General features: G+C 38.0%; 1 protein-coding gene across 3 annotated transcripts in view; it reads right to left on the reverse strand.

Annotated features, from left to right (window-relative positions):
• Positions 1 to 692: 692 nt before the first annotated feature.
• PCGF5 (polycomb group ring finger 5) overlaps positions 693 to 13276 on the reverse strand; it is an 86202-nt gene continuing 73618 nt past the window's right edge. For 2 of the 3 annotated variants that reach the window (XM_083149022.1, XM_083149024.1), the window contains exons 8-10: positions 12302 to 12391; positions 8943 to 9023; positions 693 to 3627 (exon numbers count right to left, since the gene is read on the reverse strand). In XM_083149022.1, coding sequence (XP_083005148.1) covers positions 3580 to 3627; positions 8943 to 9023; positions 12302 to 12391 — 219 coding nt within the window. In that variant the 3' untranslated portion in view covers positions 693 to 3579. The remainder of the gene's footprint in view (positions 3628 to 8942; positions 9024 to 12301; positions 12392 to 13276) is intronic. The other variant, XM_083149025.1, reaches the window with a different exon arrangement.

A 13276-nucleotide genomic window follows, 5' to 3' on the forward strand; every position in this document is an offset into this window, starting at 1 on the left:
CTTGTCTAACCTCAGTCAGTGATTCAAGGAGTCTGAACAATCTGTAGAATTGTCTGTTCTTTTAGACTCCTCCCATTATTTTGTGTCTCCACAATGCTGCCATGCATGAGCTGTCTGCTGATTACACATGCAATGTGATGACCTTCTGCAGTAACTTGCTGGGAATATGTCAATATTTTTATTGTCTGATGGGGTCCCAGAGCAAAATAGTTTGAGGACCCCTGGACTAAGGGATTTAAATATGCTAGTAATTAGCTGGATAAAAATCAAAGAGCTGCAGCTTTGCTGATCCTTTGTAACGCTCTGACCAATAGCCACAAACTAAGTGAAATAAACCTCACCGTGAAATAATCTTTCCACTGTATATAGGTGCATATTTCACTCTAATGTATATACAGTACATGACCATAAGAACAGATAAAGCATGCATTGTTCAATTACTGTAGCTGGGTTATGTTAGCCAGGAAATGCTTTATAGATGTAAACAGGTGTGAAAATACACCGTAAACTTTTACCACTAATGGTATGGACCGGTTAACATTAACATAAAAGGTTAGCAATAGTCAACAAAAGTTAATTTTGAAATACAACCACTTTTTAAAATGATAAAAAAATATGATTTGATTTGTTTTGAGGAAGCAAAAGAATATCAAACAGATTACACCAATAAATAAATCTAATATCAAGTCAAATTCTGATGATATAATGTTCAGTTCTTGAAGACAATTTATTTACAAAAATGTGCCGTTTGTTATAAAATGCATTTCGTTTTCAGCATTGTTACAAAATTTAGATTTGAAAGGAACGGACAGAATGAAATAACCTCGCCTATTCTTTGACAGGTAAAAAATACATCTGAACTGAAACTTATAAAAATATACTTCCCGAACATCAAGTCCCTTCTGCAGATGCGGTAGTGCAAGACATTTGGTCATTTAAGAATTCATGTATTATCAGTCATCATACAGGTATTTTGGTTACTTTCTCTTTTTTTTTTAAAGGCATGTTAACATTTTTCTAGAATCATATTTTTCGGTTTTAATTACTTTCCTATTTAACGAAACACATGTATGAAAATATATCCACCTCACACCACAAAGAATAAACATTTTGTCTAAATGATCACAGTGCAGATACACATTTCTATGTATTTCTTATATATAAACAATATATCATATATTCCACAATAATATTAGGTGCTAACAATCTAACCTTTTATAATGCTTAAATAAGATGTTAGGAGATGCACCAATATAAAACAGCTGTAAATGCATAAATAAGAAAAAAAAAAACTATTCAATACATTATCATTGAGGTACAAGGGAATCATAGGTTACAAACATTACCACTTTACTCATGGCCGATACATTTTACATGGATGACTATTTGTATTACATCTGTATTATTCAATAAATTATTTAAAAACAGGAAAGTGGAAGACTTATGAGTATTAACAACTTGGCTAAAAATAAGAATGGAGGTAATATGAAGGGGTAAAAAAAAAGGCATGAATGAAACTAAAGTACTTCTTTTTTCTTACATATGTAAGTGCAAATAAAATATCCCCATATGACTCAATCAGAGTTTATAGCGTTCCGCTGTGATGCTGAAAATGATGGCTGTGCCTAGTCATTATGGGAAATGTAGTTCAGTAAGAACAGGTGTGATAAAGGTTGCCTATTACTGATCTACATTGCGCTAGCAGAAGACCAACATTTTTATTTAGCACAAAAGTTATTTTCTACAAAACAGTTTAAGTGACCAATTCACTTCAATATTATAAATTTGGTGTTCAACAGAACCAACTGACTTTCTTTGGATGTAGTATTTTAGACATATAAATGGTTGAACAACAACCATTTCTGGTAAGTGCCATCTAATCTCCCGGTAAGTGCCTTCTAAGGCTGCGTCAACACATTGCCTTTTGACAGGTCCCTGTTTGGCAGGAAGGAGACTGCACATGTAAGTCTATGGTTGTGTCTACACATTGCCTTTTAGCAGGATGCAGTTGAACAGAAGCTGTTCAGCAGGATGCTTACTCAAGACATATACAAAAGACTGCTGCATCCTGCTAAACAGGATGTGTGTAGACGCAAGGAGCTTCATCCCTCTAAACAGGATCCTGTTCAATGGTGTCCTATCAAGGGCAATGTGTAGATGCAGCATAATCTACCAGTAAGTGCCTTACAATCTACTCAATGTTCTCCCACTATTACCTACCATAGCATTTTTGTATTTTACAAATTTAAAAAATAAAATGCATATCTACAATGTCAGGTAACTTAGTTCCAGAAAACTGTTCTGCTTTTATTGGGTGTTTTAGGCAAGATCTTTAGATCTCAATGGTGGCATTTCTACTACAGTTTGATTGGGCTTTTAAATCTACACAATTCTAACAATAATTATGAGAAATAGTGCCATAATGAGGGGTATGCAACCAGTGCTACACTACCCTAGTCCCCGCAGTACTGCGGGGACAGTGCATATTATATATTTTTCTATAATTGATTGTATTCTGATATATCTATTTGTGTTTGATTGAGTGTATAATTCAATGTGTGTTTGTTATGACAATTCTTGCATATATGATCCATAAGACCTACTGATAAGTGGGATGGATTGAACCAGATCTCAGTAGACAGTCTGACATCTACCGTATTTGCCGGCGTATAAGACGACCCCCCAACATTTCCACTCAAAATATAGAGTTTGTTATATAAGTGCACCCGGCGTATAAGACGACCCTCCCAATTGGAGGCATGTTTTTCAGGGGAAAAAAGTAGTCTTATATGCCAGCAAATACAGTATTTACTCACAAAGTAGGGACATTTTGTATAGCATTTTCAGAGGCCACATTGGTACCCCCTTCCTTGGTTTATGTGCAGGTGACATAATATCTATACCGTGTGGGATTGACGCTTGACGGGTTAAGGGTGCTGAACCAGGTCACATAGATGCCCTGTTATGGCACTAATTAGAAAGGAACCAGCAATCTGGAAATGTAAGTTCCATTAAACAGGATGTCAGTGAAATATTTAAAGATTTAGATATCAGAATCACAGCAAGTACTTTAACTATTAACGATTCAGCAATTAATGGCATCATATTCTGGTGAAAGGGTTTGTGATTTTCCCTCCTATTAATCTATTATCAGTTACAATTATGAATGGGAAAATTGACAGTTTTCACTATTTTACTAATCAATATTATTTTACTTAAATATTTAGTAATTAGAAAACCACAAAAAACTAAAAAGTACAGTTGCTGTAATATAAACTATGGCACTAACTGAGATACAACAAAATGTGTCTGTACACTATCACATCCACCAAAGCTAGGTTTTGTTGCACGTTGATAGCATACTTATCAGTCAGTCAGATGCTCTGTAGTCAACCGGCACTTGGTAACATTAGCTACAAATAAACTACTGGCAAGTTAGAGAGACCACATCCATATTTGCATGCTGTAAAAAGAGATGGGGTCCTTCTTGTCCAAGTAATTAGGCACATCCATTCATTGTGCAATCTGTCGATGAGTAAACATATAGTGCAGGATTCTTCTCAATGTCTGTTCGAGCAATTAACCAAAGTCAATTCTAGGTCGATATTGCAATACCATGGGGTACGACTAGAACAAACAAAACAAAACAAATTATTACACCATTAAGTTCACTAGCAATAAAATACAACAAATGACTACATGGGAATTAACGGAAACATCCAATCCCCTAAGCTGACAGTAATATGCCCACTGTGTCATTGGCTATGATTAATTAATGAAAGAGGATAATGAGGGTTAGTCCCGGTAGAACATTCAGCATGTCTGCCAAACATGGAAGGGGAAGTCTTTAATTGAAGCATGCCCAGAAGGTGAAGCCTATCTCTGGGCCTGATTCAGTTCTTATGGCTATATTAAGGCAGCTTTGTTTTAATGGAAAAACTGCCCATGCACCAGACAAATACTGCACATAAGCAGTAGGGCCCTGTGTCCATGGACACTGTGAGGCACCAGATAATAGGTGCAGGATTTTTGATATCAAGATATCGTGACCAGCGCTTTGATATGAGTATGCTTAGCCAAGCAGCAGTTAGAAAATATTGGGTAGTCACTCCCAAATGGTATAGAGAAAAAAGTACAGGAAGTATAAACTGCGCTGAATAGAGAAACAGTGTATGACATAAAATGTACAATTTAATATATGAAATGCATAAAATCAAACCAATATCAACAATGGAGCAGTAAAAATGATTAAAATTACTGCAAATCAACAGTCACTCAGTACATTAGACTTGAGTGCATGGATAGTCACCCTTCCTATGTGGTCCACCAGTACTGGGGAAGTCCTTTTATTTGTGGATTATGATGTCCAATTGATGGAAAGTGGGGGTCTCTTCCTCTCCTTTGCCAATATGGAACCGGGTCTGTTAGGAGGTGGCGTTCCTCCAAAGGTGTTGTTGCCGCGGTGAATTTGGAGACAGGCCACTTGATTCGATAGTTGTATTGATATCCTCCACTGGAAAAGGTGGTGCCGTATGTGTGGTGGGCAAAGTGGGTGGTATGTCCAATGATGTAGTACAGGTCTTTTGAAAGAGTCTTTTGAAGGGTGACTATCCATGCACTCAAGTCTAATGTACTGAGTGACTGTTGATTTGCAGTAATTTGAATCATTTTTACCGCTCCATTGTTGATATTGGTTTGATTTTATGCATTTCATATATTAAATTGTACATTTTATGTCATACACTGTTTCTCTATTCAGCGCAGTTTATACTTCCTGTACTTTTTTCTCTATACTAGATAATAGGTGTCTGACAGTCTGCAGCCACTTGGGTTTGAGGTAGTGGCAGCAATGGTCTCAGTGTAGTAAAAATGGAGGTGTGCAGTCTCCGTTTTTTGGGAGTACCAAGGCCAGGGTCTCCAACGTCCTACAGAGACTTCTTGGCCTCAGAGATGGAGCTGCGGTAGCTGGTCTGCGCATCACAGTGTGATCCAATACTGAATCCTTGGAAGTAGCAGCAGCTCACACATGCATGTAGGAGATGTCTCTTTATACCAGATGCTTCCTGATGCATTATCATACAGTATGTAAGCATCTATGGAACCAAACCGGAGTCAGGTCCACTCCACACTCGTGAAGGAAAGTAATGAATAGGGTAAACTACAGCTTCGTAATGCAAAATACCTTTTTTTTAACAGCGAAAGGGCCAGATGCATCAAGCTTCAAAAAGTTATAAAGTGGAGAGTGATAAACAACCAGCCAATCAATCTCCTGTCATTTTTCAAACATGGCAGTTATAAGCTGATTGGCTAGCTGTTTATCACTCTCCATTTTATCACTTTTCAAAGCTTGATACATCTGGATCAAAATATATTGAGTTACCAAGTTAATGTGTTGGTAACATTTGTAGAAAACAATATATATATGTAAACTTGGCACCATCATGTAAAAATATTAATTTCAATATATGGAAATAAACAAACCTGTATTCCATAAACAAGTCCGTATTTCGTCCTACTTTGCTCATAATTAAGTTATATGAAAGTACAGAAATGGAGTTGGCACAAGCTAAAGACTACCCATGTTACCGTTTATACTCGAGTATAAGTCGACCCGAATATAAGCCGAGGCACCTAATTTCACAACAAAAAACTGGGAAAACTTATTGACTCAAGTGGGACCCTCACTCGAGTATAAACCGAGGGGGGCTTTTTCAGCATAAAAAATGTTCTGAAAAAGTAGGCTTATACTTACATAATTACATAGTAGGCAAGGCTGAAAAAAGACTTGCGTCCATCTAGTTCAACCTGGTATAGATATCCATTGCTGATTTGGTAGGTTCTGATATTTTACAGACAGATAATATTTCTTATTTGTACCCATGGATGTTTTTCTCCAGTAAATGTTTGTCCAACTTTGCCTTGAACGCATTTAATGAGCCAGCCGTTACCACCTCTCTGGGAAGAGAGTTCCAGAGTTTGACTGTTCTGACCGTAAAGAAATTCTTTCTACTAGCTGAATAAAATCTTTTTTCATCTAATCTATACTCATGCCCTCGTGTCCTAGATTTCTTTCTAGTAGAAAAGAGGGTGTGTGACAGTTCCTTATATTGGCCCTTGATATACTTGTACATGTTGAGCATGTCCCCCCTTAAACGTCTCTTTTCCAATGTAAATAGTCCCAAATTGCTTAATCTCTCGCCGTAGCTTAAATTCTCCGTTCCCCTAATAAGCTTTGTTGCTCTTCTTTGAATTTTTTCTAATTCTATGATGTCCTTTTCATAGTGTGGGGCCCAGAACTGCACTCCGTACTCGAGGTGAGGTCTCACCAATGCTTTATACAGTGGCATAATTACCCTTGAGTTCCTAGTTTCCATTCCCCTCTTAATACATGCCAGAATTTTGTTGGCCTTTTTTGTAGCTACATTACAATGGGCACTACATCCCAGTTTGCTGTCTATTTGGACTCCTAGGTCCTTTTCAAGTATGGAATTACCCAGTTCCACTCCGCTAAGGTTGTAACTTGCACACTGGTTGTGTCTCCCAAGGTGCATAACCTTACATTTATCTACATTGAACCTCATCTTCCATTTTTTTGCCCACTCATCTAGAATTGCAAGATCATTTTGAAGCATGGTGATGTCTTCTGATGACTTGATGACTTTGCTAAGTTTTGTATCGTCCGCAAGGATGGATACATTGCTGAGTAACCCTATCCCAATATCGTTAATAAAAATGTTAAACAAAATGGGCCCCAAAACCGAACCCTGGGGCACTCCACTTAGTACCGGTATCGTATCTGATACGGCACCATTCACAACCACTCTTTGTTCCCTATTACATAGCCAATTCCCTACCCATCTGCAGATATTTTCACCCAATCCTAGGTTCTCCATTTTATTAATCAATCTCTTGTGTGGGACAGTATCAAATGCTTTAGCGAAATCTAGGAAAATCACATCTACAGCATTTTCATTATCAAGGTTTTTGCTAACCTCTTCATAGAACCCTAGTAGATTAGTTTGGCATGAACGATTTTTCACGAACCCATGTTGGTTAGTACTGAGTAGACGGTGATGGTCTAAATATTCCTGGATACCATCTCTTAAAAATCCTTCAAATAGTTTACCCACAATTGATGTTAAAGTAACGGGTCTGTAATTAGCGGGATCTTCCTTTTTTGAATATTGGCACTACCTCTGCTATTCTCCAATCTTTTGGTACTATACTTGACAATAGTGACTTGCTAAAGATATATTGTAGGGGGGTAGCTAGTTCATCCCTTAATTCCATTAATACCCTCGGATGAATCCCATCTGGCCCTGGTGATTTATTTGTTTTGAGTTTGGTTAGCCTCAGTGATATTTCCTTCGGCGTGAAATCTACAATGAGATCTGGCTTATTTGTCCCGTTTGTGGTAAATGTTCGTTCCACAGTCTGCTCTCCCTTAGTAAATACTGATGAGAAAAACTCATTTAACAGTTTTGCTTTTCCCTTATCCTCAGTAACACTTAGTGTTAGTGGGCCTATGTTTTCCTTAATTAAACGTTTACTATTTATGTATTTAAAAAACTTCTTTGTGTTGGTTTTGCTTTCAGTGGTTATGCACTCTTCATATAATATTTTAGCTGCTTTGATTACCCCTTTACAAGTTTTGTTTGATTCTTTGTATATTCAAGTTATTTTTATAGAATTTAAAGGCTCTGGTTTTATTGTTGATAGCTGACCTTACTTTTTTGTCCAACCATGGTGGCTTTTTTTGTTGAATTTACCCTTAGTTACTTTAGGAATGTATTCAATAGTTAGTGAATCAAGCACCTTTTTTAGAGTATCCCACATTTCCTCTGCATTTTTTCCCTCCATAAGCGTTTCCCACCCAATTCCTGTTAAGGCTTCCCTGATTAATTCAAAGTTCGCTTTTCTGAAGTTTAGTATTTTTGCAGATCCTTTTTGATGTAATTTACTAAATTTGATTTCCAGTGAAACCATATTGTGATCACTGTTCCCTAATTGTTCAATTACTTTTGTGTTTGAAACTAAGTCTGGGTTATTTGTTAATACTAAGTCCAAGAGTGCCTCATCACGAGTTGGAGTTTCTACCATTTGTGTAATAAACTGGTCTTTAAGTAAGCTTAAGAACCCATTGCTTTTTGCTGATTTACCTGTTTCGTTTTCCCAATCAATGTTGGGTAAATTAAAATCCCCCATAATTAATACCTGACCCTGATTTGATGCTTGTTTGATTTGGTTTAAAAGAAGAGACTCTTCCCTTTCGTTTATATTTGGTGGTCTATAGCATACCCCTATTATAATTTTGTTTTTTTATTATTGTCGGTTATCTCTGCCCACACTGTCTCCGAGTTATACTTGAGTATATATGGTATATAATTTGTGTTTATTCTATAATCAAATTTTATCTACCCATTCTTTTATTTAAAAAAGGAATGATACAATATACTGTTAAAAATGTTTTAAATACATAAAAAGTAATCTAGACATACATCATCCCTGAAGAAAACATGTTTTGATCAAGTCTGTCCCACATTTTTTCCCATTAAAACAAAATCCCCAATAAGGGGATTGTGGCTAATTGGATAGCCATGGGCAAGGTAAACAGCCAATGGAATTTACAGGGGCTAAAAGGATAGTGCCTTATGTCTGTACTTTTCGACTCTAGAGCAGGGATGGGGAACCTTCGGCCCTCCAGCTGTTGTTGAACTACACGACCCAGCATGCCTTACTACAGTTTTGCTATTTGGCAATCCTAAAACTGTTGCAGGGTGTGTTGGCATGTGTAGTTCAACAACAGCTGGAGGGCCGAAGGCTCCCCCATCCCTGCTCTAGAGGGTTTACATTTCAGACAAACAGAATGGCCTTTACATAATTCAACAACAAAATGAATAAATCAATAAATACATTCTAAATAATGCTTTACTTATACATACGGTTGTGGATGTCTCTGAAACATCAGGAGCAGTTTCGCTGAGAGACATATGTAGTGAAGTCGAATTGTTCTGACAATGAAACTGTGAAGGAGATTATGTGCTCGTTAGCGGAAGACATCCACAACTGCATGTAGTAATGTGTGCTTTGCATAATAGATTTTAGATTAAAAGTATAAAACTGAAAAGTGAAAGGAAGGAATTCCTAAAAAAATAAAATACATACAGTAGAACAGCTAAAAGCAAAGTTCCTTATTACTTACAGTATAAATGCAATTAACTACATATCTAACTTGCTTTAGGCCATAGAACAAAGTTTATGTTCCACAATCATCATGAATGTGCACTTTGTACAGGAAGTTATCATTGTAAATAGTCCCATTTCAGTTATATTTATTCCTTCCATTAGAATGGCTTCTGTAACCACAGAGGACTATATAAATATACTGTAGAATCTCAATCATTTTGATTTGAACTGGGATTGATTGCACAGTTCAGCTGTACTACATGTAGAGAATAATTATGTCTTTGATTCAAAACAGTTCAATTCACATTTATACTCTAGATACTGTCTAATCCACTAACTACATTTAAGATCACAAGACCTGATTTAGCAGTACATGCTGAACCATGCAGTTTCACGATTGTCAAGAACCTGTTCTGTGCATGTGCACAATGGGTCCTTAACGATTGCATGCAGTCCCCCTTCTGCTGCTGCATGACTGACAGACAGAGGTGCTTGGGAGGCGGTGTGGGGGTAGTGACGGCTGCTTATTGCCCTGTCTTTCGGAAATTGCACATATCGGGTCTGCGTCTCAGGATGCACACTTACGGGCCTCCCCAGTTATGGGCTGATCAGGGCCCATGGGTGAGTCTTCATAGGTGTTGAGTTATGCTCGATTCCCAACATTTTGGATTAAAAAAAATCATTCGCTCTGTAGAATCAATGGCAGGAAACCATCTGGTTCTCCCCTATCAATGGCAAAAGTAGTTATTATTGGCCATATGCCCCGCTAGTGAAATCACACCTTGCAAATGAATGTGATCGCTGTACGAATGGATGTGTACAGCTGAAATCTATTCGCAACCGTGCAAATATTTTCATAACAGTTGTAAGAGGCTCATCATTAAATGATTTTTCCACTGGGCAGCACCCATGGCAGGCTCAGAGTAGAAAGGGACTTAATTGGAGGCTGTGATGAACACAGGCATATCCGGTCTGTTGCTGACATCACACACCCTCCCCTAATATGCATGTCATGTCTGTGGTTTCCCTGTCACTCCCAGCATTATTTTCTGGCATGCCTAGCGTTTTTCTTGGTTGTTTTTATGTACATTTATATGTCTTTTAGTATACCTGCTCCTGCACCATAATGCACTTTAAAGTATCAGCTGCTAAAAGAATTCTGAGTATGCACCGGAACCTATGAACCAGAGTCTGCCGTTTCCAAATATAAAGTTAACGGCAGATATATGATGTACATATCCGGGCAAGTTGGATCGCAAAATAGTACTGCCTGCTGAACGCATGTTGTCATGTCGGGGACGAAGGAATCACGGAGTTCAACTTCAGGTTTCTGGTATCATGTGATAGCCGGAAACTAATACAGCTGGTACAGGAGGAATTCTGATTTGGGGGGTACGGATATAAGAGGTATAAATACATGGACATAACTGTTGTTTAGCACACTTCTGATGAAGGACACTCTGTGGTCCGAAATGCGTTAAGTGTGCTGTGGACGTGACTGCTGCTTCCTGAACTGAGAACCGGGTACCTTGAGCCAGCACTTGGATGCCCTGGACCTTTCTAATTGCAGATTTGGTGCCCTCTTTTCTGCCACACAAAGTGGAATGCCCAGCAGTATTTGCCTATTGGGAAACAGTCACGCTATACTGGAATTATCCTGGTGTGGGCTGAGATTGGAGATTCTCTCTACAGATAAATTTGGACTGTTGGATTAATGATACAGTAACCTCATACCGATTAAATAATGTATTTATTTTTCTAAGTGGATGAAACAGGAGATAGCGCTCTGGGTTGGATAAATCTTTTTCCTTGCATGTGTTCTCTCTGGTGTTGGTTGACAGCCTCACTTTTTATACAACCCTAGCTGCATATTCTTAAATTAGCGCTCTAGTTCTGAAATATTGAGTTTGGCTTAGCGTTTTTCTTGGCAATGCCATTAAATGTACGTTTACCACCCCCAGGCGCTTCTTCCTGCAAATCACCTTGCGAATAAAGAGTGATTTAAAAAAAATAGCAGGCTTTCATTGCAGGATGGCCTAGTACTATGGGCTGTACGCATGCGCATTCTTTTGATAACCAGTCGCTGTGCAATCAGGTCTGAATTATCCTCTTCGAGAAGCCTCCATTGAATATGGCCACCAAGGACAGAGCTGGCACTAATAAGTATTCATTCCAATTTGTATAGTAACTACATAAAGGATTTCGGTATTGCAATATCTGATAGTAAAGGCTCTACATTGCAAAATATTCAAATAGGACTGTGTTATATCCAATTATAATTCTTTGAACAATAGTCTCCATGTATTTATCTGGCTCTGCAAAACCATGCCACCATTAAACAAAATCATGCCACACAAAATATTCTCTAGAACACAATAAATGATCATACTAAAAAAAAAAATTAAGCAAGCACCAATTTTCCCTTTATGGTGCATTCTGGGCGTTCTCAACAGCATTGTAGGACCCAGGTAAAGCAATTCACTGGGGCCCCTCCCCACACAGTCATAGGAAACAATAATAATAAAAAAATATCCTGGCGATCCACCAATCAGCATGTAGCCATGCACTATCTGGCTGCTGGCTGGGAGGCAGACAGAGAATGCTGTCAGGCTGCTCTGATTGTATGACCATCACCCAAATCTGCTCAAATGCCTCTAGAATTGTCGTGTTCTGGGCAGCTACTAAGTACAGTATATAATATATATATATGTATATAAGATGGCCCTGGTTAATGTGCTTCAGGAGTCTGTACAGCTGACTTACTGGCCAGTACTCACCTACAGCAATAGTCTATAATAATTTAGAGCTCTTTATTTCCCTCTTGTTGGATTATCCATTGAATTAGATGAAGAGAAACCAAAGCACGTTAAATTATAATCATTTTGCACAAGCATTCCAATAGCTGCCATTTTTGTATGATGACAACAGTATTGCTACAGGCCACAAATATTAATTATGGGATGTTTAAAAAAAAACAATGTAACAATAGCTAGACCAGATCAAAAAGGAAAAGGTATATACCTGTTCCACCAATCTAAATCAGTAATTGCATTTGTTTTATTAAGTGAGGTTTTGAAAAGTATATGGAAACAAGAAGTAAGATGAATATATTTACATTTTCACCCCTAAGCCGCCATCTTGTCATATATATGAACTCCATTGTGTGGTCCTTTCCCATGATTTCACCATTGCATAACACATCCAGCTGGAAAATAAAAGTTATTGTTAGTACAGCATTTGAACTGCAACCTAACTTACTTATCTATCCACCATTACCTAATATTCCCTCAACATACTCTCCTGCACTCCTACGTAGCACTTGTGCTGAACTCCTTTCATGTCAAACACAAGGGAATATTTTTATGGTTTTTTTTTTCAAAATGGCAGCCTCACCTGGATCCTTTGTGGATAGGATGAATAAACTCTGCAATTAAATGAACCAAAATGGCTTCCACAATGCTGTAATAATTCAACCGTCTCTGTATTCCTTGCATAGCTAAACCCCCTTTACTGTGTTTATTGATTCTGTATTGTATTTAGATATATTGGTATTCTTACATAACATATCTTGTATTCTGTTCCTACAATGTCAAATGCATTGATCTTATTGGTGAATGAACACTAGTGTTCATTCTAGAACCCGCTATCTTTGAAAACCCGTGCAGTTCCTGTTCCCTGCCTGGGGTGTTGCTGTCTGCTGTGGTGTTTCTAGCACAGGTCTGGAAATAAGGTCAACACAAGGACGACAATGGGAAGGTCGTAAGTCAAAAGGTCAACGTGAGTTTTTCATAGTTTTTGTCCCAGATGTTGATATGGACACAGTCTAAATGTACCATGTCCCTCACATGGTTCGCAGCACTCGCCATGCTTCGAGGAACGGTGCCTCGCCACGCCATAGTCCATGGTGGTGTATGAAATACAGCCTGTCAGCACATATCGGCTCCACTCTCCAAAAAATGTGAAAACTCAGGTTGACCTTTTCGACTGTCGACGTTCCCTAATGACCCAGCAAAGTTATTCCTTGTAGCATATAAATATTTTGGCAAGGTACAACAGTGCACGTTATATTTGGATATACTGAGAATTTTAA

This window comes from Crinia signifera, chromosome 6 (genome assembly GCF_055691185.1).
Source record: "Crinia signifera chromosome 6, ASM5569118v1, whole genome shotgun sequence".
Taxonomy (NCBI): Eukaryota; Metazoa; Chordata; class Amphibia; order Anura; family Myobatrachidae; genus Crinia; species Crinia signifera.